Source organism: Cynocephalus volans, chromosome 8, assembly GCF_027409185.1.
Source record: "Cynocephalus volans isolate mCynVol1 chromosome 8, mCynVol1.pri, whole genome shotgun sequence".
Taxonomy (NCBI): domain Eukaryota; kingdom Metazoa; phylum Chordata; class Mammalia; order Dermoptera; family Cynocephalidae; genus Cynocephalus; species Cynocephalus volans.
In genome coordinates this window covers 50707194-50733789 of record NC_084467.1, presented here as the reverse complement: position 1 = coordinate 50733789, position 26596 = coordinate 50707194, and the positions used below count along the sequence as shown (strand labels likewise).

The window sequence follows — 26596 nt, the reverse complement described above, 5'->3', positions numbered from 1 at the left end:
TGGACATTTCCAACTCTGTTAAATTCTGACCGTGCTTTGGTGGGATCTGCACCTTGGCCTATCCATTACATGAGGTGGAATTTGTTTTTATGTCTTAATCTCAAATCATAAAAGCACTTGCACACCTGTCCCTTCATCTTCAACTCACTACCAGTGACTAAATAGAAGTCTTTTTCATCAGTAACCTGGATTATTGAAAAAGCCTGTCTGGTCTCTCTGCTTTTACCCTTATTCCCTTCTAACTAATCCTGTAAGAAGAATCTTTCTAAAATCTGCATATGACCAGGTCTCACTGTTGCTTAAAACTCAGTATCTTGGTTCTGCCTGTAGGATGAGTTCAAAGTCTTTAGGATGTCCTCCAAGCTCTACATGAGCTTAGCTCCTCTTCCCCAATGCTACCCTGCCCCCAGTCTCACTTCCTGCTATTCCCCATCTCATACTTTGTGTTTTGAAATTCTGTGGTTTATAGCTACCTGAAGATAGCATGCTGTTCCCATATTTATAACTTTGCATGTGTTATTCCCTCCACCGAGAACGTTCTTCCCTGCCTTAGCCTGTCTAGCAACTTCTTTTAAGCATTTAAAGTCAGCCTAGACTTAACCTCCTCTCAAAAGTTTTCCCTTAGCCCTCCAGGGTCACATCCCTTTCTTCCCTGGACTGCTCTGTCACCTGGTAATACTTCTATTGTAGAATTTATCTCCGTGTTCTGAAATGATCTATGTACATAAATCAGATTGTGTCTTATTTCCATCTAAATCCCATCTGGATTATCCCAACCTAATGCCTTGACTATAGCAAGAACTCAATAAATTAATATTTTCTTTGAGGTTAAAACACACTGATCAAGGTCATTTTGTAGCCTTCAACGTCAATACAAAGGGTAGAAGAATGGACAGATGCTACTGGGTCCATTGATGGAGGAGGTAAGAGATCCCTATTTTAGAAAAGAGAAGACCAGATTTGCTGCCGATGACATAGGGAAAATAAGATTGGTTTGAGAGTTCAGAAGCTTGTTTTTGACCCCCAGCTCTGGCCCTACCTATCTCTGAAATCTTAGGTAAGTGAAAGTGACTTTATGTCTCTGGGACTTAGTTTTCTCAATTATTAAATGAAAGAATTGGATTAGTTGACCTCTGGAGTTTATTCCAAATCTACAGTTGCATGCATTTGTTCTCATTCTTTAGCACCATGCATATAAAAAATATAAACTTACTTTTTATCCTCACGTCTTGGGAACACAACTTTCCCAACTTTGCTCATTCTTGCCATCGCCTCCTGTTAACGGGAAAACAACACGGGGAGCTGAGTTGGAAAGGTAAAACCAAGGTAAGGCTGTCACAGGCAGGAACACTCTAACTAGAATCCACTTCCCTTTAATATAATCAGTTAGTCCAGATTTTTTTCAATTTACTTTTCTCTAGTAATAAGAATAAAACCCAATGAATATTTAAAGTTACATCCATGACCACACATCCTGGACTTAATAGTTTTGTATTGAGGCCTCCAGGGCCTAAACAACTCAGAAGGCAAAGCATTTTTATAATCGCCTCCAGGGATCAGTAAGTGGGGTTATTTCCCCTCCTCGTTACCTGGACTTGGGTGGACGGTACATAAGAAGACAATATAATCAGCCACTGAGCACATCACATACTTAACTAAAGATAGTAACTAAATGGAACCCTTTGTACTTTAAAATAAAATATTCAAGACCTCTTAAATTCACCTTCAGCTCTTTTTCCAGCAGTCTCTGAAGTTGTGACTACAGATGTGAGACTCCTGGGCTGAGTCTGGAGTGACCTGAGCTCCAGAATGGGACTTTGGGACATTTTTGCCTTTACAATCGGGCACTTGGGGAGATGACATGTTACGGCATTGGGTGGACATGCTGTAGTATGTACAGTATCAAGATCAACCACAGATTGTGTTGGTTCCATTATATGAACAGAAGGGTTAGTTTCCTTGGGCAGTCTCCCAAGGCTCTTAAGGCCACCAGGAAGTTAAGGGGAATGGAGTAAACCCAAACTTGGAGTCCAACAGACCTGACCAGGGAAGACTGCAAACAATAGAGTGACAAAGCTCCACAGAATAGGCCCTGTCTTAGGAACAACTACTGAACTCCTATTGCTAAGGATGTAGTCATTCTGGGATCACATGTGTACATCTTATTCCACACATTTACAAATTACTATGTACCAGACACTGTGCTAGGGATCAGATTTGCATAAGACATACTCTTTGTCTTGAAGAAACATACTAGCAAGGGAGGAAAAAATGTACAAAGCTGACTACTGCATGGAATGAGAGAGCCCCTAGGTATCTTCAAAACATATCCATGTGTCCCCCTGACCATCCTTGCCACCTTACTGTGATTGACAGAATGATTTGCATACCACTAATTACCCTCTGACATGCCATGCACTTACTCTTTATGTGTTCATTATCTGCCCTCTCTACTCCTTCCCTTCACTAGAATGTAAGCAACACAAGGGCAGGGGCTGTGTCTGTTTCCTGCTGAATCTCAGCACCTAGAATACTCATAAGACATACTGAGCCCTTTTATGTGCCAGGCATAGCACTCAGTATCTATGAAATACAGAGAGGAAGACTGCAGGGGCTTTTCATCAAGGAGCTCACCATAGAATGGAAAAGACATTTACTGTGATCAAAATAGAGTGTGATAAATACTATGGTGGAAGCGGATAAACTTCTCTTCAATAGTTATTCAAGGGTTGGGAAACCTGATAGCTTTTTCATCTGCTAACTTACACAAATTTCCACCCCTGCTAGGTTGCTCTGCCGACTCTTCCGCAAGGATAGCATGAACATTCTGAACTGGTTATCTGGCATGCTAGCCCTCAACAGATTTGGAAGCGCTGACTGGGAGGTCAGAGCTGCCACACACAGCAAGCTCACCGACAGCAGAGAGAAATGGCAGCCTTAAGTAGGGAGAAGATTTTTAAAATTACAAAAAATTATTGACAAGGGAACCATGGAGAAAAGACAAAAACTAAACAAGGGCTGTCTGGAGCCATTTGGTGAAGAAGCAAACAGTCAAACACATCTGTGAGGTTGCTGCTGTTTCACTTACAGGGAATTTTAAGAGCTCTGCTTCCCTCAACACATGTCAGAACACTGTTCTTCACAGACTATGTTCTGATTCCCCTAAAGCAAGCCCCGCATCTTTCTGAGGTGGTCTCAGCAACCCCATCATGAACTTTGTCTCTCATCCTCAGGACGTATTTTGTCTCCGTCCCTCTTTGGGTCTTGCTCTGCCGTGCTTCGGGGAGGATCTTGCCTCCTGTCCCCAACCCTGAATCATGAAAATGACCTTGGGGAATGCTCCTCCTGGTTGAGCTTCGGTCCCTGACTTGAGACCACACTCCAGGACTGCCTTCATGGGTGGGATCCAGGAAACTTGGATTACGGGAGGTACTCCATAAATGTCCTTTTCCTTCCCTCTGGCAGATGTGTGGACAAATGGCAGACATCAGGGAAGTCTTTCTTCATTTCTTTACCTTACCTTTGCTTGTCTTAAAAATAAATTAAACACCAGCAATAGAGATTTCAAAAGTTCAAAAAGAGGTTATTTTGTTTCTCCAAAAATAGATTTAAAAGTGAAACTTAGTTCAGGTATGAATTCTACGGAGATTTTCTTCTCTGACTGATCCCTGCTGCCTGCCTGCCCCCCTAAATTGAGGTATTTGCTCCCACAGCAACCTGTGCTCCATTTATCACAGCACTTATGACGTGGCACCATAATTTTTTGTTAACAGATTAGCCTTCCCAAATAGACCGTGGGCTCCTTATGGAAGGAATTGTTACAATTATTTTCATTGTGAAACTCAGCATCCAGCATATCGTATGCACTCAGAGAATGTCTACTGAATGAATGGACTTAAGGATAATACACGTGACAGAATGATAAAGTGGAAGTTTCGGCTGAGATCTAAAGATGACAGATACTAGATACCAAAGTGAGCTGGAAACAGACCACCCTGAAGAATTTGTAAAAAGGGTGGTTGGGGACCCATCAATCAAGTCTTACACTTTTCATCCACATGGAAGGCCAAAGAGATAGATTTTCAGGACAGAGCTGTTGGTTTATTACACACGAGGGCTCCTTCCAGGGTGAGGCGTGAGGGGTCTCTCTCCCTTCAATAGTCAAGAGAGCAGGGTTTCACTGACACCAACAGAGGACTTGGCGTGTGTTTCTGAGGTTGTGGCTCACACAGTGGATTGTGTGAGTCCTGCCTAGAAGAAACGAGCTGGCTGGCAGCTTCAGTGTAGAAATGGTGGAGAGATTGCTCTGGGATTAGCTAGCATTGCCAGCGTCTGTCAGGCTCCCAGAGGCATGACCGCTTCCTATGGAAGCAGTGGCCCACATGTGACAGAGCTGTCAGGGGCTGTCTTGGGTCCTATTCAACAGGGCTGCCTAATGAGGCAGAGGGAGTCTGCATAAAGAAGCTAGAGAAGAACTACCAGAGTTCTAAGGAATTAAGAGAAGAGTACGCAATCTACCAGAAGAGAGAGGCATTAACCAGGACAAGGATATTGCAGGCGAGAGGTTTTCAGAGGTCAAGAGTATTCAAAAAAGTCTATGACGGAGGTTTACGAGACCAAGAGCTAGCTGGAAACATCTATTAGGCTAAGAGAGCATAAAGCCCATTTATGACAGTGCTGATCAGATAAGAGCTTTCCTACACTTCTAACTTCTCTTCCCTGATACCCTCTAGCCACCTCAGAGGAACAAGAGAAAAGCCACTGTGTTGGAGAGGAAGAAAGAAGAATCTGATCTCGGCTACCTCTTCTCATTTGTGGCAGACCCAGCTGGAGAAACTGGGAGACATCTTACCTTCACCTTTGTATATTTCTCTCTATACTTGGATTTCTGAATTTTGGCGATGTCTCACAACTTAAAGCGACCATAAACCTTATATCATCTAAGTGATTTTGAACTTTTCCAAGAAAGTAATGGAACTACCAGAACTGTTAATCAGCGCACGAAAAAACAAGCTCCACTGTACATATGTAAAGGAGCAGTGGGAATAAAAAAATAGAGTTGTTTTTTGATTGTCTCCAAGGATGTGTTTGTGCTATACATTTTGTTTGTTTTACACAATATGTTAAATGCAAGTTGATATGCATAAGAAGGCTTGGATGAAATGTGTTAAATGTTAAAAATTTTGAGAGCATGCTGGTCATTTTTTTTCTTCTTAAGTTTTGTGTGTTTTCTGAATTTTCTACATTGGCATATGCTAATTTTATATTGTAAGGAAAATAAAAATATACTGCATTATTAATTAAAAAAAAAAAAGAGTTATGCTTACACAGGAAGTCAAAATGACTCGGGCTCAGTTTTCTCTCTCCTGGAAGGCAAAGCTTATTATGGGTACCTGACACAATGTGGAGAATGCCCAGAGATTCGGTGTTGCCCTGAGAAATAGCACTACTTAGTTTTCCAATTTCTCCAAGTGATTAACATAAAACTGAAATCTCATGATCCCACTGGCTGCAGTAAATCTGGAAATGACCACAGCATAACAATAAGAATTTATTATGGAAATGCTGACACATACTAAATATAGTCACCACCACAATATATTTCTGTTCAAAAGGGTTTATTTGAAGTTGGCCTCCAAATTCATACTTTTTGTTAGCGGGTGGAAGCCGGACAATCTTAATTTGCAGCACGCTACCCTCTTTGTTTGAGAGTCTAGACAGCACAATGAATACAGTGACTTTTCTTTTTCCTTTTTGCCCACACAATGAAAGCTTTTTAAAAAGAAAATAGTTTGTAAAATAGCATTTTAATCACTTTTCTTTTTCTTTATAAGGCAGAGCTATAAATAAATCATGAAAGTTCACATTTGATTGTCACTTCTGAGAGTGAGTGAAAGGTTTCTGAAGGAAAAAATAGGGGCCCTGTCCTACGGCCATGAAAGACCCCTTTCATGGGGTTGACCCTTCCCTGGCATGTCACGGCTGAGATACCAGTCAGCACACACTGCTCACCACTTCTCTGGGGCAGCGCTGGCAATTGCCAGGCCCGTGTGGGCAGGGGAAACACCCAATTCTCATGTGTTATGGCCTGGCTTGGGAGCCACCAAAGGGCTGCAGGCCACACTGGGGTGAATTACCAGGGAAATTAGGCTAAAGGAACAAAGGGGCCTTTCATCACCCATGGAGAAAATGTGGATTCCATGAGTGGCAGACATACTAATGTTGGCAATTTGGGGAGCAGGGGATCTGGTACCTTCTCCCCTACCCTGGGGAAGGGGAACAATGGCCTTATGACTTTGGGGAAGACTGTCAGGTAGTCTAGACTATGCACCAAGGAGCACTGCAAACTTGGCAGTGTCCAGAGTCATTATCTAAAGGGGAGAATAAATTAGGACACGGTGTGGTAGAAGCTAGCTAAATGTGAACTCCCAGAAGGCAGGAACTATGTTGCTGTAGGTCCTGGCACTTACAGGTGCTTGGTTAATGTGTACTGAGTTGCTGAATGAAAGGGTGATGGCTTTCCTCATGGAGGCAATGTAAGATCATCAAGGGCAGTGCTGCTTAACATGGCACACATGCACTCCACGGAGTGCTCAAGACAAAACCTTAGGATTCCAGAAGAAAATAACGGAAGCACCACTTACATAATTTCTAAAGAAATTAATTAAGCTTCACCAGCATTTAATAGGTGGACTGTCACTATATCCGACAGCTGGGCCACACATCAGACACCGTGAGTCATGTGAGATGTGTGAGGTTTCTTGAGAGAAGAGTGGGAGCTCTCCAACAGCCAGGGGACCACAGCATGGTGCTGGCTTCTATGTCCTCAGCCTCCAGGATTTGCTATATGTTGTCACTTACATGTCCCAGGTTAGTGGATTGATAGGTATTATCTAGTTTTATTTAAACTACCCCTCACAAAATGGGCAAATGGCTGAAAAAGATCATTCAGTAGATTGCAGGTGATAGGGATGATTCAGATTCAAGTAACTAGAAAATGGTGATGCCTTCACTCAGTACTAGCTCTTCACATTGTAAGGAAAAAGAATGAAGACGTAGTCAGATAAGAATTGGGAAAAAAATCAAAATTACCACGAAGACTGTTTGAGATATGGATACATAGGCACATACAAAACCATTGAGAAATCATCAAAACTCATTTAAAAATCACTAAAAACACATCTGGTTATACATATATAACATTTAGATATTGCATAATGTTAACATGAGGTCATCATGATAGGCAAACACATTTGAAATATTTTTGTTTCAGCTATATTTCACCTGTTTTATACTGTAAATGATATACAAGCACAGTTTAACGTATTTATGCCTTTTCATAAATAAATTTCCAAGTATTAAGAATGCATGCTCAAAGTTTTTTAACTGATAGGGTATATGATCCAAAAAAATAGGTGATGTACATTCACTTAGCAGCCAACTACACTGCCATTGCTATGTTACCAGGAAAGGCAACATCTCCCAGGTGCTTACTCCGTACTGGGCACTGTGCTAATCGCTTTTTGTACATGACCCTTTTAGCCCTCAGAATGACTTTATGACACATATGTTATAATCTATTACTTTATGACTAAAGGAACTGGACACAGAGAGAGTATAAGTAATTTTCGCAAGGGCATAAAGACAGTATGTAGTAAAGCCAGGATCCAAGCCCATTTCTGATTCTAGGCCATTGTTCAGCCCTAAACTCAGACTCAATGGTATCATCCTCCCTGTAATAAAAAAAGAAGTTTGACCCTTGAATCTTCCAGGCTTGAGTTCAGATCCCATTTCTGTTAAAGGTATTAGCTGTGTGATCACCCTCAGTGAGCATGAGTGGTGTGTGTGAGAGACAGAGACACACACCAATACAGTACACTGTACCTTTTTTCAGAGATGCTGACACATAGCTCTGAAACACATGAATCTGCCTTCTTGAGGAACTCTGACTCATTTTACTGGAACAACAAGTTCACATGTTAATGTGTGGGCTGAGGCACATGACCCCTCCACACAAAAACAGAAAATATAACAATGTGATTTTCCTCCAGCAAGCATTAAGAAATAGCTAGTTGTTCTTTTATTTATTTACTCATTTTCTTTTTGACACAGTCATCTTTTGACCTGCATCTGATATTCCGTGCAACCTCCATGCATTGGAGACAACAATGTCAATCGAGAAGCAGGAAGGGATGACAGAAAAGAAAGAGTGGGAGAGGCTGTCATCGTTAATCATGATATGAAGACTGGCACCCCATTTATAATTTTAAATACATCATGTCTATCTATACACACACGTATACATCTTGTTTAGAGGGTTGATTACATGGGTGTATACACTTATCAAAATTCATCAAACTGTACACTTAGATCTGTGTATTTCACTTTATGAATATCTCAATTTAAAAATTGTAAAGGAAGGAAATTAAAAAACACTGTATATGTGTATAATTGTGCCAGTATATTAATATTTTAATTTTCAATTATAAACATTTCCACCAAATGGAAATAAAAATTATAGATACTCAGTTCTCCAATTTTGACTCTTACACCTCCAATTAGTCTCTTGATCATAATGGAGGGGATATGTGGAGGCTCTCTAATTCTGTACGAAATGGAGATGGTAGTGGGAAGTTACTGAATTTTAGAGATGAATGGGCTTGGGACTGGATCCAGGCTCTGCTACTTACCAGATGTGTGAACTAAACCTCGGATTTCCCCTCTATAAGGTGGGAATAATATCTTCTCCTTACAGTATTGCTGAAAATTCTAGTATCCAGCTAACTGGCCACCATCTCCCAGCTGGTCTCCTGACTTCTACTTTGCTCCCCCCTATAGTAGACAGGGCCAGCTGGGGTGATTTTTCAGAAAGAGAGAAAATATAGTGTAGTGATTAAAATAATAGACTCTGACTATAACAGAGTTTGAAATTGGGCTTTACCACTTACTAGCTGTATGATCATGGACAAATTACTTAACTTCTTTATGCCTGGTTCCTGGTCTGAAAATGGGGATAATAACAGCATGCCTCTCATAGGATTGTTATGCAGATCATGTGAGTTATTTGAGGTAAAGCCCATAGAACAGTGCCAGCACATAGTAAATGCTCCATAAATTGATGTATTTATTACCCCACTTAGCATTCATGTTCCATGTGGCCAGGGGTTCTTATTTGATTCATTCACTGCACTAAAACCGTGCCCAGACAGAATAGGCCATCCATCAATATTTGTTCTATGAATCAATGAATGAAGTAAGTTAGATTATCTCTTTCTGGGCTGTTCTTACCCACAACACTTCTGACACAAAATATGTGAGATTTGTCCTCACACCAACCAATTCTCCAACTCTTCAGACACCAATTGGGTGTCTTATACTTCAATTCTGACACTAACTATCCAGAATTAGCATCAGCTTCCATAGGTTTAAGGGTCAGTCCTATGAAACTGTCCCCACTTCAGCTGCCAGTCTTTGAATGTGCCATATTGGTTTGCTTTTTGACTGAAACCCAAATTTCAGAGGGTGGCCTAGAACTTTAAGACTGAGCTCGTGCTGGCATCTCCAGCCTCATCTGCTGCTCTCACTGTGCTGGCCATGCTGGAAACACACCGATCATTATGCTGTTGATTGAACATACCAAGCTTGCTCCTGCCCAGGGCCTTCACACCTCTCTCAGGAAGGCTATTCTCCTGAATCTTTGTCTGGCTTTTTCCTATGATTTAGGTCCTCTTCAAATGCAATCTCTAAAAGACCACCCTGGCCACTCTTGGATGAAGAAGTCCAGTTCTCCTAAACATCGTCCATCATACCATTTCATTTTCTTGTCTTCATAACCCTTTATAGCATGTAACATCTACCTCTTTCTATGTGGCCCTCACGTCTCATCTCTCCTGAATCTAAGCTCCATGAAAGTAGGGTCCTTGGCTTTTTTCTTCATTGATGGGTCCCTGGTCCCTAGCTTTTAGCAGGGGGTTAGCTAAACGTTACCGGAGTGTATATACTTATTGGATGCCTGTTTTATGCAAGGTACTATTTATATATATTTTGCTTCATTTGACTGTCACAGACATTCTGTGAGGAAGTTTTTATTATCTAAATTTACAATGAGGAAACAGAGGCTCAGAGAGGTTAAGTGATTTCCTTAGCTAGTATATGGTAAAGCCAGGACCTGAAACTTGCTTTAACCCATGAATAAGACCAGGCCCATTCCCTGAAAAGCTCATATTCACTAGGCAGATCTCTGGCTTTAGTTCATGACACTTAATCTTCTCCTGATGACTTTGGGGCCCTATAAAACCCTAAACGTTTGCTTTCTCCACTGTCAAAGACAAATTCAATTATGGTCATTATACTGTGCTTATAAAGGCAGGAAGGTGAATTCGTTGATGCATAGAAAGACTGTTCATATTAGTTTTTGAAGCAAACAAGATTACTGCCAGCTGTATGACCCTGAGCAAGACCCTTCCCCTCTCTGGGACTCACTTTCCTTAACAGTAGAATGAGGGGGTTGGATTAAATGATCTCTAAAGTCTTTGCCAGCTATGCAATCTCTTGGTTCAATGCACATGTGTTTTTTTTCATTAACTCTAAGTTGACAAGTTACTCCTTATTCCCCATGGCACATTTTATTAGGGTTTTACTAGGCCTACTCTGGTAAGGAATATACCTACTGTGTTTTCCCAGCAAGATAAAATTTCATTCCAACTCAGTCATGGGCAAATATGGTACAGGGGAGTGGTTCTATAACAGATAAGACTACCTACTTCTGTTGCAATATTTTGAGGTGTAATACGTGGCCTGAGTGATAAAGGGTTGGGTTCAGATGTGAATAGTAAGCAAGGATTCATCCTATTTATTTACATGAGTTTGACTTGTCTCTTATGGGTTTTCTAAAGGCAAAAATATCAAGCTTCTTGATAAGAGCACCAGACAGATTACAGACTAAATCTGCAAGCCACCCCTCATTTCATAATCTACTGCTGACTAGAAAAGAATGATCCTGCTGATATTTCTGCCTGAGAAGGCATAAAGTAGTGAGCTATAATAGAAATAATAAAAATAATAACGACAACAATAACTCCATGACTAATAATAATGGCATCTAACATTTTTGAGTATTTACTATGGCCTAGCACTGTATTATTAAACACTTTACTTACTTTATATACCCGATTGAAAGATGAGGAAACAGACAGCTTTGAAACCTATACTCTTATACTCACTGTGGAACAAAGACTTCAGTGATAAACAGACCACAGTCCAAATCCTAGCTCTGCCATTTAACATTCTGAGTCTCAATTTCCTCCTTTTAAAAGTGAGAATTTTAATACCTGTTTTATAGACCTATTGTGTGAACTAAATGCTTAGAAGTATAGATATTATTACTATTTACCCATCAGATGAAATAAATATTACTTTATTTCCCTAGATTCTTTCTGAAAATATAAGAGTTGACATTGCCATGTTCATATGTTGCAGGTGGGTGGGTGGTGGGCTGGGGAAGGTGATAGGTGTCAATATCCTTATGGCTCCCTAGGATCATTTCCAGACAAGTATTCCTCCATCTACAAGTAAAAAAGACTTCTCCCCTGAGGTTTATAGCACCTCAGGACAGGTATAAAATGATGCATATGTTCGCTGCACCTCACTGCTGTCATTGCCAACCTCCTGCCTATTTTCCTAGGTTAAATGAGGCTCAGGCTCCTAGATCATAGCCTCCCTATCCACCTGGAGGTCTGTCATTATCACAGAGGACTTCAGCATCTGTTTACAAGACCCAGACAATGTTCCAGTCTCATGGTTTCAAACTGTTTCCAACTCCAGGGACCCTCATCCCCACATTCACTCACTCCCACAACCACACTCTGAAACTTATCACCCAATTAGACTGCCATATTTATGTGTATTCCAATATACTAAGAGCTACTCTCTGACTTCAATTGCTCATCCATCCAATTCTCTCATTTGCTCTATCATTCTTACCAAATGGCCTTCTCCACCTCATGGCAATTTCTGGAATTTTGATCCTTTTCTTTTATTTCAATTCATTGGCTCTAATTTCTTCCATAGCTAGCTTAGAGTCCACCATTTATTTTGCCAAACACATTTACCAACAAGAATCACCACTAATACTCTCTCAATTGCCAAATTCAATGGGTTTCTCCAATCCACAGAAACCATTTAGCCGAGGATATCATTTATGGCTATAAGGGAGAAACTTTGTTTAGGATGGAGCAGGCCCACAGGAGGTTGCGAGCTGAGCAACTGAAACATCCTGAAAGCTCTCAGGGTCTGAACACACACTATTGCAAATTTATACTGCCTGCTTCAAAGTTAGTTCCTTACCAGGAAGATTCTTGGGCCAACACGTCAGGAACCGTAATTGGCAGCAAAGGATCAAACTGTGTGATGGTGTTAACATAGCAAACAATGAGTTGCAAGGGATGCTGGGTAGTCGCCACTTCAATTGCTCTATGTTTAGGCAGGTGAATAACCAAGTTATCCAAGACACAGGATATCTATCCATCCATCTATTCCTCCACACTCTCTAAAGTTCCCTGCTTCTGGATCTCTAACTCTTCTGAGCCATAGCCGTATTAGTGTGGGGGGCCTGGACACCCTGGCCCAGCCTTTGGGGCTGCCCTTAGACTGATTTCCAGTACAGAATCCTTCTGGCTAGGCCAGAATCATTCCAAACCAACTTCAGGAGGAAAAAGACAAGCAAAGAGGCTGAATCTGAAGCCAGGAGTTGGGGAGGCCAAAGATGGCACCAAAGCACCAAAGCAAGAGAAGGGCTTGGAGGGAAACCGGGAAGCCAGTAGGATAGAGAGGGAGCAGAGGTCAGGTGAGAGGGAAAGTCATGTCATGCAAGTCCATGATGTCCTTTTGAATTGGCTCATCATCTATTCTACATTCCTCAAGCCCCCAGCTTCCCTGTAACTTATCATATAGCATATAGTAGGATAAATGCCGATTTACTTCTATGTCTCCCCCACTGGACTGTGAAACGTAAGAGGGTAGAACCATTCATTTTATCTGTATTCCCAGCAAATGATATAAATAATGCAATAAATACATGTTGAGAGAATAAAAGAACGAATGATTAAATGGAATAATAAATTAAGGAATGAGTCAGGGTGGGACTGAGGATATCTGTATAAAGCAACTTTAAGATCTCCTTCAGTTGTACTTTTTGGTATTTCCTAATCGTCAGGTCATCACATTGTCAGATGTCAGGCAGTTAAGATCATGGGCTCTGGACTGCCTAGATTAGAACCTAGCTCTTCTATTGGCTAAAATGAATGGCTTGGGCAATTTAGAAACCTCTTTGTGCCTCAGTTTACTCATGGGTAAAAAAGAAATAATAGAAATAATTACTCATAGAGTTGTGAAGATAAAAGAAAACGTATGCAAACCACATAAATTAGTGCCTATCACAAAGTAATAGCTTAAAAATGTGTTATTTTTATTCAAATTATTATATCCATACCCACCCCAGCACTGCAAAAGATCTTATAATGTTCTCCTGAGTGCTACTATTTAAAGACAGCACTTCCTAATCTTCTGTGCATGTGACATGCTGCCTGGGCAGGGAGTGATAAAGGGCACGGAATGCAGGAACCATTCAACAGTGGACATCAGCTGATGCCTCTGTTTAAGGAGGGGAAGGAAGATGAACAATGAGCAGAAAGAAAGCTCCAAAGAATAAAAGTTGTAGGAGCTTCTAAGTTTGGAAATTCAGAGTTTATTTTTGGGTGGGACTTCCAGGCCTAATACATAAAACAAACAAAGAAAACAACAACTCTGTCAGCTGTGTTTACAAATATGAGCTTGCTCTGGCTTTCACAGACACAGAGAATTCAGTCTGCTTCCTTCTGGTTACTATATTATAGACAGCACATGGTGCGCTGGAAAGAAAACTGATCCGGAAATCAGGAGCCTCCAGTCGTGTATTAATCTTCGTCTGGGCTCTGTTATTTTGAATACATTGCTTCCCTTTTTGGGGATCCTGGTTTCCTCTTCTCAAAAATGGGAAGTTTGAGCCAGATAATGTTAGCTTTATCGTTCAACAAAGTCATTGAGTACCTCCTGTGTTCCATGCATTGTGCAAGGCACACGGGATGTATCAGGCAACCAGACGGCTTTGATCCCTGACCCCATGGAGCTTAGAATCTACTGGAGAAGCACAGGTGCTCCGGGAGTATGTAAGAGGAGGACAAAGCTAGTGTGTGTGTGTGTGTGTGTGTGTGTGTGTGTGTGTGTGTGTGTGTGTGTGTGTGTGTGTGTGTGTGTGTGTGTGTGTGTGTGTGTGTGTGTGTGTGTGGTGGGGGGTGGGGGTGGGGATTAGGTAACTACTAGAAGGTTGAAAAGGAGTTGGCCGGTAACAAAAGCTAATGAAGAGCGTTCCAGGGTGAAGGAAATGCATATTTGAAGGCCCCAAATCAAGACACTATGGCACATTCAAAGAACTAAAAGAAACCCAAGATGGCTGGAGTGGGTAGAATTAAGGGAAAGAGTGATAATGGAAGAAGTTACAAGCAAGGCAGGGGCAGATTATGGATGGCCTCGTAAATCATGTTAAAGGTTTTCGACATATGTCAAAGCTAAGGGGAAAACACTGGTGAGTTTTAAGCAACAGTTTGTAAAAGATCATGTTTGTAAAAGATCACTTTGGCAATGTATAGAGAATAGATAAGAGAATGGTGAAAGAGGAGGCAAAAATACATTCGAGAGGCCTTTGGAGCAGTCCAGGTGAGGGATGAGGTGGCAGGGACTAGGGTGGTAACTGAAGAATTAAAGCAAAGAGAAGGAATTCAAGAGACCTAAGATGTGGTTCACAACAATCCTGTGAGCCTGATGATGGGAAAGAGAGGGTGGGTTCACAATGTCCTCAAGCTTCTGGCAGGAGTGACTGAGGAGATGTGGTGCCATTTACAGATGGTGCCACGTACTGGGACAGTGCCAGTCTTGCAGGCAAAGGTGGAGATGACGAGTTCAGATTTTAACATGTTTAAATTGAGACGCCAGTGAGCTCTTTAAGTGGAGATGCTACGCAGATATCTTTAGAGCTGCTGACACATAAATAGCAAATGAATCCTTGAAAGTGGACGAAATGGGCAAAATTCTGTAGAAGACCACCCTATAAAACCAGGTAGAAGAGAACGGGTAGCTGGCAAAGGCATCTGGAAAGAAACATTCAGAGTACTGGAAGGAAAATCAAGAACATATGTTGTCAATGGAAGAATGTTTCATTGAAGAGAGTGCACCACTTTGCAAAATGCTGCCAAGGGTAAAGCAAGGTAAAAATGGAAAAGCCTTTGGGCTCAGCAATGCCCTAGGTTGGCATTAATGACCTAAGCTAGCGTGATTTTGGTGAAATTCTGGGAGTGGAAGGCAGATCAGTTTTGGCTAAAGGGGTGGGGAAGGTGATGAGAGAAATCATGATAGTGAGGATAGACACCTTTTAAAACAATTTTGACTGTGAGAGGCCATAACTGGAGGGGCTGATAGGTAGACAAAGGGATTTTATGTTTGAGATGGGAGAGTTTAGAGCAGCACCATCCAACAGAAATTATGTGAGTTACATAGGAATTTTAAATTTTCTAGTAGCCACTTTAAGAAAGTAAAAAGAAGCTGGTGAATTTAATTAATATCTTTTATTTAACCTGTTATACCCCAAATACTATCATTTCAACATGCAACCAATACAAAAAAATTATTAACGAGACCATTCACCTTCTCTTATTCATACTAAATCTTCGAAATCTGGTGTGTGTTTTACGCATTTCATTTTAGACTAGCCACATCTCAAGGGCTCAATAACTGCATTTACCTAGTGGCCACTGTATTGGACAGCACAGATCTAGAGTGTATTTAAAAGCTGATGAGAAGCAGTTAAGACTGAAGAAGATGCTAAATATCCAGGAATGAGAGGGGATAATGGATTGAGTGTGTTGTCAGAGGCAGTGGCAGATGCCTCTGATAATAGCTGTAATATCTCTACCATTAGAACAAACGGGAAGGAGAGAAAAATTGTGTCTGATTATAAGCAGTGGCATGCTGATAAATGTTCTATGACTGACTCTACCAAAAAACAAAAAACAAAACAAAACAAAAAGAGCTCTTATTTGTAGCATTTACCAATTTTTGTGTTGTAAATACTTCTACTGTGGCTAATTTCCATGATGCTACTAACGTGATGCTGCTGAACGTGGAGCTGGGAAGAGACGTGCCCGATCTGCACTTGTGAGCACGTATGAGCCAGCTCGAGCACAGCACTAGATATAAAAAAGTGGGAAGGTTTGATATAGTTACTGAGGAAAATGGGAAATTGAGCTGACATGATATATCAGGTTCCTATCAGGAACGGATGGACACTCACACTGGGTATTTGAAGTAAGCTTAATAAAACCTTCCTTTAAAAAGAAGGTTTAGGAAAAGAAACAAGTACTGATGACTGGCAACAGTGGGGAGCCATTACCATCTCTTAGCCTGAAGAAGCAGAGGGAGGGACCGGGGAGGGAGCAGTCCCCATCACACAGACAAAGTTGTAGGGAGAGCGCCACCTGCTGGAATGTGGTCTATACTAGATGGGTGGTGGAGGGATGCAGCTACCCTGCAGCAACCAAGCAAGGTGAGAGCTGGGGGAATGAAGACCTCCATTCTATCCTCCAGGCTCCTGCTGGTACCTCCCATTAGCCAAACCCAACTAAAAACCAGGAATAAGGGAGACTGTTTGGTGACAATATACAACCATGTGTCACTTAGCAACAGGGATACGTTCTAAGAAATGTGTTATTAGGTGATTTTGTCCTGTGAACATCAGAGTGCACTTACACAAACCTAGATGGGCCAGCCCACTACACACCTAGGCTATATGGTATAGCTTAACGTTTTGACCATTGTATTACATGTGGCCCACTGTTAACCAAAACGTTGTTATGCAGCATGTGACTGTATAATAATGGAAGCCTGCCTTAAGGTTTTGTCTTATGGCATTCAGAAAGCTGGATTCATCTTGAACAGGGATTTGATAAGATAAGAACGATGGGGAAAAAGCAGCCATGCGGAGATTGACCAGGTGGAAAGAGAGAAGATGGGCAGGAGGAAAGAGAGAAAAGATTCTCAAAACAGCCCTTCAAGGTACACATTAACCCCATCTTAGAGAACAGGAAACTTAAACACAAGGCAGAATGTGGCTTGCCTAAGACAGCAAGTTTGGTAGTGGTGGAGTTAGGAGACAGGTCTGTCTATCTTGAAAGCTGTCTCCACCCTACTGCTCTACCTGCAAGTGAATGAATGGTTTGACTGAATTGGGGGGAGGAAACACATTTTAATGTTCATTTAATGTGTTAGCTGAAGCTGAAGCATTATTGCAATTTTTACCCCCAATATACAAGCTCATACACAACAAAGAGCAAGGACTCACAAAGACACCCTTGGGCATTTTTCATTACTGATGCTCATCACAAATGTACAAGCTAAGAGGTGAATGAGGTGTGTGCAAAGGTGTCTTTTGTGAACTACAAATGGACTCAAGTTCTCAAGTGGAATACTCTGTTACCCACTCTGTGTTTGCTCGTTTCTCTCAAGGCACTACTTGACCAGGTGACCTTCTTAGGTCCAGTGGTTTGGGAAGAAAGGAAGAAAGAGAAAACTGCAAGGCTTCCCCTGTGTGTCTAGTACTTAGGTATAACCCATGGGCCTTCCCAGTGGCTTGGTACATGGTGAGAGCTTAGGAATTACAGAGTGAACGGAATCTTTCAGGGACCATATTTTCTGTGTCAAATATTACATGGTAACAAGCAACCCAATTAAAAAATGGGCAAAAGAGCTAAGTAGGCATTTCTCTAAGGAAGATATACAAATGGCCAACAGACATATGAAAAAATGCTCAACATCACTCAGCATCCGGGAAATGCAAATCAAAGCCACATTGAGATACCATCTAACCCCAGTTAGGATGGCTAAAATCCAAAAGACTCTGAACGATAAATGCTGGTGAGGTTGCGGAGAAAAAGGAACTCTCATACATTGTTGGTGGGACTGCAAAATGGTGCAGCCTCTATGGAAAATGGTATGGAGGTTCCTCAAACAATTGCAGATAGATCTACCATACGACCCAGCTATCCCACTGTTGGGAATATACCCAGAGGAATGGAAATCATCAAGTCGAAGGTATACCTGTTCCCCAATGTTCATCGCAGCACTCTTTACAATAGCCAAGAGTTGGAACCAGCCCAAATGCCCATCATCAGATGAGTGGATATGGAAAATGTGGTATATCTACACAATGGAATAGTACTCAGCTATAAAAACGAATGAAATACTGCCATTTGCAACAACATGGATGGACCTTGAGAGAATTATATTAAGTGAAACAAGTCAGGCACAGAAAGAGAAATACCACATGTTCTCACCTATTGGTGGGAGCTAAAAATTAATATATAAATTCACACACACACACACACACACACACACACACACACACACACACACACACAAAACCGGGGGGGGGGGAGAAGATATAACAACCACAATTACTTGAAGTTGATACAACAAGCAAACAGAAAGGACATTGTTGGGGGGGGAGGGAGAAGGGAAGGAGGTTTTGGTGATGGGGAGCAATAATCAGCCACAATGTATATCGACAAAATAAAAAAAAAAAAAAAATTACATGGTCTGACGATAGGATAAAAGACTGGAAATCAAAGTTACAAAACTGGAAACAGAGCATGAGAAGCACCAGCAATAGCTGGGTTGACACTCCTGTGGTGTGACCCTGGGGCCATGAATGTGGTCGCTTGACCCACTTATGAAATTTCTTCATTTATAAAATTTGGCCACTACCTAATGAGTAGTTGAGAGGATTAAATGAGACCAAAGATGCAAAGCTCGTGGCCCATATAAGTGCTCAGCAAACACTAGTTCTCGCCACTTCTCTGTCTCTCTCTGGTCCTTCTACTTTGACTTAACCGTTTCTGTCTTTTCCCAGAATTACCACTTTCTTCTGACATTGCATTGCATTCCCAGGAGATACTAGTGGTTTTCCTGTGGCTTCCCAATTATGATTACTCTAGTTTTTCTGTTGTTGTTTGGTCACTTTGGGGCCTTAGTTTGGGCTTTGGTGACCGTGGGTTGCCATTCTGGGGAAACCAAGGCATTTTGGATCATGGCTTTTTTCCCCATCTTTCCATAAACACCCAAATCCTTTACCTTTTATTCCAACTCTCATTTGCCCTCTGGTGCCTGGTTTGGCTGCATTTATGTTTACTTAATGACTTTCGGCAAAGGCCGACTTTACATATGGGAAGAAGGAGGGCTTTGCTGATTTCTTCCATATGTTCATTTATTCATGTATTATGATTTTTGTAACCTCACCAGCACAGATCCCTTCAGACAATCCTTACACTGTTCCTTAGAGACCCGCTTCTCTGTGTGTTCAGCTGAAAGTTTCCATGAGAATATGTTTTCGATGCCCATTACCTTTAGCATAACTCAGCACGGCTCTCAGATGGGTACAAAATAAATGTTCTTTAAGGCTCTTTTTGAACAGAGATGGCTTATTTGATTTGGATGATTTTGTGGAGTCAGGAGACCTGGTTCTAGATCCTTCTCTTCATTTGTAAATGGTGTGAAATCAGACAGGTTCTGTAGCCACTCTGGTCCTGTTTGCTCATCATAAATCAAAAGGCTTGGGTTAGGTATGCCCTGAATCCTAAAAGCCTCACTGTGCCCTGCTCGTCCTCTTTCTTTTCTGTTCTTCCTCCAGTACTGGGTTTCTTGTTCTTACAGATTAGTGTGTAAAGTCCCAGTGTGTGCTTTTCCTTATATCAGCTCCTAAGCAGAGGTGTGTGTAGGGGGAAAATTCAAGAAAAGAACCCCATCTCTTGCAAAATGCATGAATGAAAATGGAGCTCTATTTCTCATTTGTAAAATGTTATCTTGATTTCTTTTTCTGTAGTACACTTGGGACTTGGCTTAGTGTGATGGCATGAGCTCTGGAGAAAGGCAGACTTGGGTTTGAACTCTGCCTCTTATCTTATCAGCCTGTGTCCTTGTGCAGGTTTCTTAATCTTGCTAAGCCTTGTCTTCCTTCTCCATAGAACAGGAGGAATATTTGCCTTGTAGGGATGGTGGGTGGATAAGTAATCCTTAATTCCTAGCTTAGTGTTTTGCATACAGCACTTGCTCACAAATATTGGTTACCTCTGTGTACAGTGGATTCCATGGTGAAAGTGCCACAGTGCTGAGAATGTCCTCACAGGACGGAACTGACAATACTCTGTGTATTAGTCCATTTCCATTGCTTATAACATAAGTACCTGAAACTGGGTGATTTATAAAGAAAACAAAATTTACTGCTTACAGTTTTGGAGGCTGGGAAGTCCATAGTGCAGAGAACACATCTGGTGAGTGTCTTGGGGTGGCAACAGTGACCCAGGAGTCTCACATGGCAGAAAATGGTGGAGCAGAGAGAGACTCTCATATGCTCTCCTTTTAAGCCCTCAGAATCATGCCCCTGACCACCATTATTAATCCTTTCACTATGGCAAGGTCCTACAACCTAATCACCTCTTCAAGGCTCCACCTTTCAATTATTGTAATTGGATTTCTCACCCTCAATAGTTGTAGTGGGGATTAAGCTTTAATGTATGGACTTTGGGGGACACAATTCAATTAATCCACAGCACTCAGAGAAGAGCACAAGATCAACTGTTGTCAAAGCTAGCACTACAACTTGGGACTCCTGACTCTCAGGCCATAGATGTTTTTCATGAGCTGAAGAGGAGTGGAGGAAAAATGCAGGGGGGGTGGGATTCACTGGGCATCAGATGTTGCCTAAAGCAGGAAGGTACATGCTCTATACAAAACACTAAACTAGTAATTAATTACTTACCTACCCCAGAGGGCTGGTAAATGGAAGGAGAGTCTCAAGGGGCCAGGACATGTGTGTGTGAGGTGGGGTGGGGATGGGGGGTTTGGAGAGTGAGGCTGTGTTTGGTAGCTTGGGCAAAAAAGCTTTGCTAGTTTATTTGCAGAAGCCAAATGAATCTCTGTCAGGTAATCAAGAAGTGATCTGTCAAGTTAGAGGCAAGGGCAGAACAAGAAATCATCCTGTCCACAGGCTCCCCCAGGGTCCTCTCTGCTCGGAAGCATGAGGAAGAGCAGAGTCACAGAGGGGACCTGGCAGCTGTTCTTGGACCTTCCTTTCTCTATCAGAGAGCAGTCCACATCAGAATCGGAGCCATGAAAGTCCTCTCTCCATCCCAGGGTCTGTGTTGGGGCACTGAGATGCAGGAGAGGGTCTCTGCATTCGCGAACCTCAGGTGACTCATGCTGTGTGTGTGGTATGTATTTCAGTATGCTATACATATGTATGCTTCACGTATGTTATGGCTTAGCTGAGATTCAAAGGATGTGCAGGTGTTACCAGCTGAAGGATGGGGGAAGCAAGTGTCTAGCAGAGGAGAGAACCACGTGGAGGGAGGGAAAATGACACTTGAGCAGTGGAAGGATGGTGTGCCTGGAGGAGGGAGAGACAGGGGAAGTGTGGGGGAGGCAGAGCTGACAGGTGGCAGGGTCCACCACATAGACCTCGCAGCCTCCTTGGCACAAGGAAGCCAGAGCTGGTCTCCAGGTTGGCAAGGGCCAGGCGCAGAAGTCTGGGGGAGCCCAGGGTGGCTCTTATATCATCCAAATGTGCGAGGTGCTTAGGAGGCAAATGACAAGCTTTGGTGATGGATCAGATGGAAGTGTTAGGGGAAAAAATTCACAAATAACTGTTAAGTTTCTGCGCTTAGGATGGTGGACCACTTACAAAGAGGGAGAGTGAGGACTGATAGTCGGAGCTGTTTACACAAGTTCCCTTCAGATCTTACATGGCTTCATTCAGAGACATGGGGTAATGGAGAGGAGAAACCTCGTCCTTGCCTTGTCCTGTTCAGAGGGCAACAGCAATAAGAAAAGAAATTAAGAAAAATAATGTTGCAAAAATTTCTCACCAACCAGGCCAAAGCTTACATCAGCCAGTCATGTGGGTTTTAAGCTTGATTATTCAGTAAGAAATGGATTTGTCCTGTGAGTGCTGTAAGATCTGGCACTTACACCTGAGATGTGAATGAAGGTGCTTGTGTTTTTTTTTTTTCTTTTAAAAGCAATGGAAGTTCCTGACAGCCAGGAGTTTAAATACAACCTCCAGACACCCAGCAAAGTGCCTGAGGCTCAAATCTTTTCACAGAGGCATCTCCTGGTTTCCTGAGGGTGGTGAGGAGGAGATGGGGGGGGGGGGAGACACACAAAAACGTGTACCAAAACATAAGACACAAGGCCATAGAATAATGCAAGGGCCCTTAGGCATGGCTGTCTGGAACCACATCAACCTTTATCCAGGGGCATATGGGCTCGGGGCACCACTAGGAGAGTGTGCAGGATTTGCACAGGGAATTCCAGCGAAGCTCAGCCTCTTTGCAAGGCTGGATGGGAGACAGTGAGGCCTGTAGATGTTAGCAGCTACTGAATAGAGAAGCCTGAAGTAAACTCAGGTAATCTGGCTTCAGGAGAGAAGACCTGGCGAAATGATGAGAATGAACAAAAGCTGGTGGGGTTGAGCTGCAGCAATTACGGGGGCAAAGTGGGAGGGCACATCCAGGCACTCGGGGGCCAGGTAATTGGTTTTGGAAGTTTTCCTAAATTCAAAAGTAAAATCCAAGAGGAAATCCATTGTGGGAGTCTTAGGGAGTGAGATTTACACTTTCTCATGGCCTCTCTGGTTCCAGTGGGATAGCAGCCTGGAGCAGGAGACCAAGTGGGAGAATACTGTAGTGGCCCAGGTGCTCATGACAGTGGATTGCACGAAGTGATCAACTAACTAACCAACTAGTTAAACTCCTCAGTGCCTTGCTCCCCTTCCCTTTTCTCCCCTCCTGCCTTCTACCCCCACTGCTTTCTCTGTCCCCTCTCTCAGCAGAAAGTGGAGGACATGAGGATGGGCATCCATGCTGCTCAGCTTGCCAGGCTGGACAGGCTTTGACTTTCCTTCATCCTCATCTCAAGGTGCCCCCCTATTCTGCTCCCCCTCTCAGGACCAGCCTTCTCTGTGCCTGCATGCTGAGAGGGAGCAGCTGCTGCTATCTAGAACAACTCCCAGCTGTTCTGCCGACTTTTCTCAAGTGTGGCTTAGTGTCAATGCCTCTAATTAGTTAAAATAGGAAGGGGGTGGTAAACAGAGAAGTAAGAGGCCTAATTTTAGCTGTAGCCAAAAGGACTTTCCCCTAAATACTCTGTGATCTCAAAATACTTAGCTAGGCGCATATGTACATGGCAGGGAGAGGATTTAAAGAGCTACAGAAATAAAATTCAAAGGCTGAATAAGACAGTCCCTGCCTCCCTGGACAACTGGATTGAAGAGGAAAGGAATGAAAATGTACTGATGCTTACTCTGTGCCAGGCACTGTGCCGGATGCTTTGTATGCAATAACTCAGCAATTCACTTCATCTTCATAGCAACAAGATGATGTAGGGACTAGTGTTGGCCCCATTTTACAGAAAAGGAAACTGAGGCTCGGTGAGGTTGACATTACTTTGTCCAAGATGACACAAGGGTCTCTCTGACTTCTGTCTGATGATGGGTCCTCAGACCTAGGACAGATGGAGCACTGTGCAGACAGCTTAAACAGGGATTCAAGAAAGGGGATGACAGCAAAAATCCAGAGGATTCCGGCTCTCAGAACGTTAAGAGGAATCACTGTAGGAGCTAGCAGGAATCACACAGTGCCTTGGCTATTTTCAGTCCTGAAATCCCTCCTATGCTTCACAAGATATGCATTTGACCAGGCTGTCATTAACAATTTACAGATAGATAAATCATTTGGAAAATGCCCCCCACCCCTCACACTAGCAAAAAAGACCACTGCTTTCTACAATCAAAGAAGATGCCAAAGGAATCTGAACTGGCTATAGTGGAATCTGGGCTCCTTCAGAAAATGGGCCACCTGGTAGGACTCATCACGTCAACTTCCTTCATCTCAGTTCAAGCTTAAAAGGCCTCTTCACTAGGAAGCTCCCCAGTGAGGTTTTCCACGCACATCTGGAGACGTTCCACAATAGGCCTTTGAAGCAGCCTCAAGTATTCCGGGAAAGTCTGCCTCACTGGGCTGAGGTTTAAAGAGCAGAAGCCCACATTTATTTTTCTTTCCCGCCTTCTCTGACAAAACTCCCCCCAGTGGTTTATGGGCATTTGCAAAGCAGCCCTGATTTCAGCTCACTCCTTCCAGTGCTGAAATCTTAGAGAAAAAGACAATGAAAAAGCAAATCCAGAAGGTGTGCTGGCATCTGGATGGTCTGTGTGTGTGCTCAGCTCCTCCGCGACACTCTGAGTCGAGCTTAGTTCATCCTCACAGCAGGGAAAAGATGGACTCAGGATTCAAACAGACTTGTTCAGTCACTCAGCAGTGGTGACATGTTGTGGAGTCGTTTAAACTGTCTGAGGCTTAGTTTCCCAATCTGTGAAATGAGTAAATACCGGCCTGCCTTGTGTGGGGTACTAAACATTACGTGTGGCAAGTTAAGTAAATCATTTTGCACAATGTCTTACATGGACTTGAGCAGGTCTCTGCTGTCCCCTCTACTGGGACACTCTCCCTCCTATAGGCTAACAGGTACTCATGCTTTACAACTCAACTCAGGTGATGGTTTCCCTCTCTGGCAATGCTTTACTTCCCTCTTGCTTAGGCTAGTTTAGGTATGTGTCCTCAACACTTCACTAACTCTCTCTCTCCTTATCCATGGTTTATTGCTCTTTCTGTTTTAAACATATGTCCACCATGCCTGCCCACCACAGTAACAACTACAGACAGTGTCTTTCTTTTTCACTGTTGTATTTCCACACCACGCACAGTGCCTTGTGTATCAATGTACTCAATGGATATCAATAGATTAAACTATTTAACAAATATTTATTAAGCACCTACTCTGAATCAGGTACTATTATTCTAGCAACAGAAGCTATAACCACAGATAAAACAGACATGGTCCCTGCTTTCATAAGTTTACATTTTCAGAGGGGAAGTCAGGAAATACATTTAATAAATAGAGAGACTTGTGGTTACAGCTCCAACATGTAAAGAATTTAGAAGTCATTACTCCTATCCTTACAACAACACAAAAAAGCTACCAAACTGCAGATCATTGATTTTTCGTGGATCCAGCAGAGAACTAAGGATACAGGGCAAACCATCACCCTGCAATCTGGAGAGAAAGGAGAATCCAGTTAGTCATAGCTGAGATCTTACATGGAGCAGAAGCCACTGGAACCATAAACTGGTAGGAACACTTCAATGGTAATTGGAAGTGTTGGGGGATGAGTGTGGGGTTCTATGAGAATGAGAAACTTTTGAGGGCTGCAGTCTCAGTACAGGGGGACCTAGGCTTTCAAGGGTTTTCTTCTGGGAACCCTACTAGGTTCTCATTGTAAAGATCCAAGAATTATCCCCTAATTGGCTCTGGCAGGGGAGGGAAAGAATAAATATTACAAAATATGCCAGAGTTCTCCATAATAAAGGCTTACTCTTAAGGGGAAAAGACTTTACCAAGGCCTCATCCCACCCAGGGGAAAGACATCTCTCCAACTCTAGCTCCCTCTAGTCTCCCTGTCTCACCTAAGGGAGTAGGGGAGGGTAAGAACATTTACGAGGGTCACAGCTCAGGGATATAGGCCCACTAACAGACTGAGATTTAATTAAAACATAACAGAACGCTTTCCCTTCCCCATTCTTTAAAACCACGCCAACAGGACTCCAGCATAATAATAGCAAAATACTGCAAGATGTAGACTCTATCTAAGGAGGAGTTCTTAGGGAACCCCAAAGACAATAGGGGAGATGAAAACAAGAACAGTGGAAGAATTTGAATCTTCTGGCACCTACAACTACAGCAAACATTAAACACAGTCCACTTTCTAACATGAAATCTCACATAAAAACCTACTTATATCAGTTCTTATTTCCTGACACATCACATCCAGGTTTCACCAAATAATTAAAAGGCATGCTAAAAGGTAAGAAAAAACAGTCCAAAGAGAGCAAGCAAGAATCAGAACCAGACTCAGGTATAACACAAATTTTGGGATTATCAGAGAATTTAAAACAACTATGATTCATATGTTAAGAGTTCTAATGGAAAAAGTAAATGACATGCAAGAATAGATGGATAATGTAAGAAGAGAGATGGGAATTCTAAGAAAGAATCAAAAGGAAATGCTAAAAACAAAGAAAAAACACTAGCAGAAATGAAGGTTGCCTTGGATAGACTCAACAGCATAGGGACAAGGCCAAGGAAAGAATCAGTGAACTTGAAGATAGAGCAATAAAAACTTCCCAAACCGAATGCAAAAAGAAAAAAGAATAGCAGGAAAAACCTAGAACATCCAAGAATAATTTCAAAAGGTAAAACAAATGCATAACTGAAATATCAGAAGGAGAACAACTAGAGAATGGAACAGAAGTAATAATTGGCCAAGAATTTTCCAAAAATAAATGACAAATGCCAAATAACAGCTCCAGAAGTTCAGAGAACACCAAGCAGGATAAATATTAAA

At 42.3% G+C, this 26596-nt stretch overlaps 1 protein-coding gene across 9 annotated transcripts in view; it reads right to left on the bottom strand.

Moving 5' to 3' along the window:
• Positions 1-26596, bottom strand: part of FGGY (FGGY carbohydrate kinase domain containing) — a 433428-nt gene that overhangs the window by 4285 nt on the left and 402547 nt on the right. For all 9 annotated transcript variants that reach the window (XM_063105670.1, XM_063105668.1, XM_063105673.1 and 6 more), the window contains one exon: positions 1214-1275. In XM_063105670.1, coding sequence (XP_062961740.1) covers positions 1214-1275 — 62 coding nt within the window. The remainder of the gene's footprint in view (positions 1-1213; positions 1276-26596) is intronic.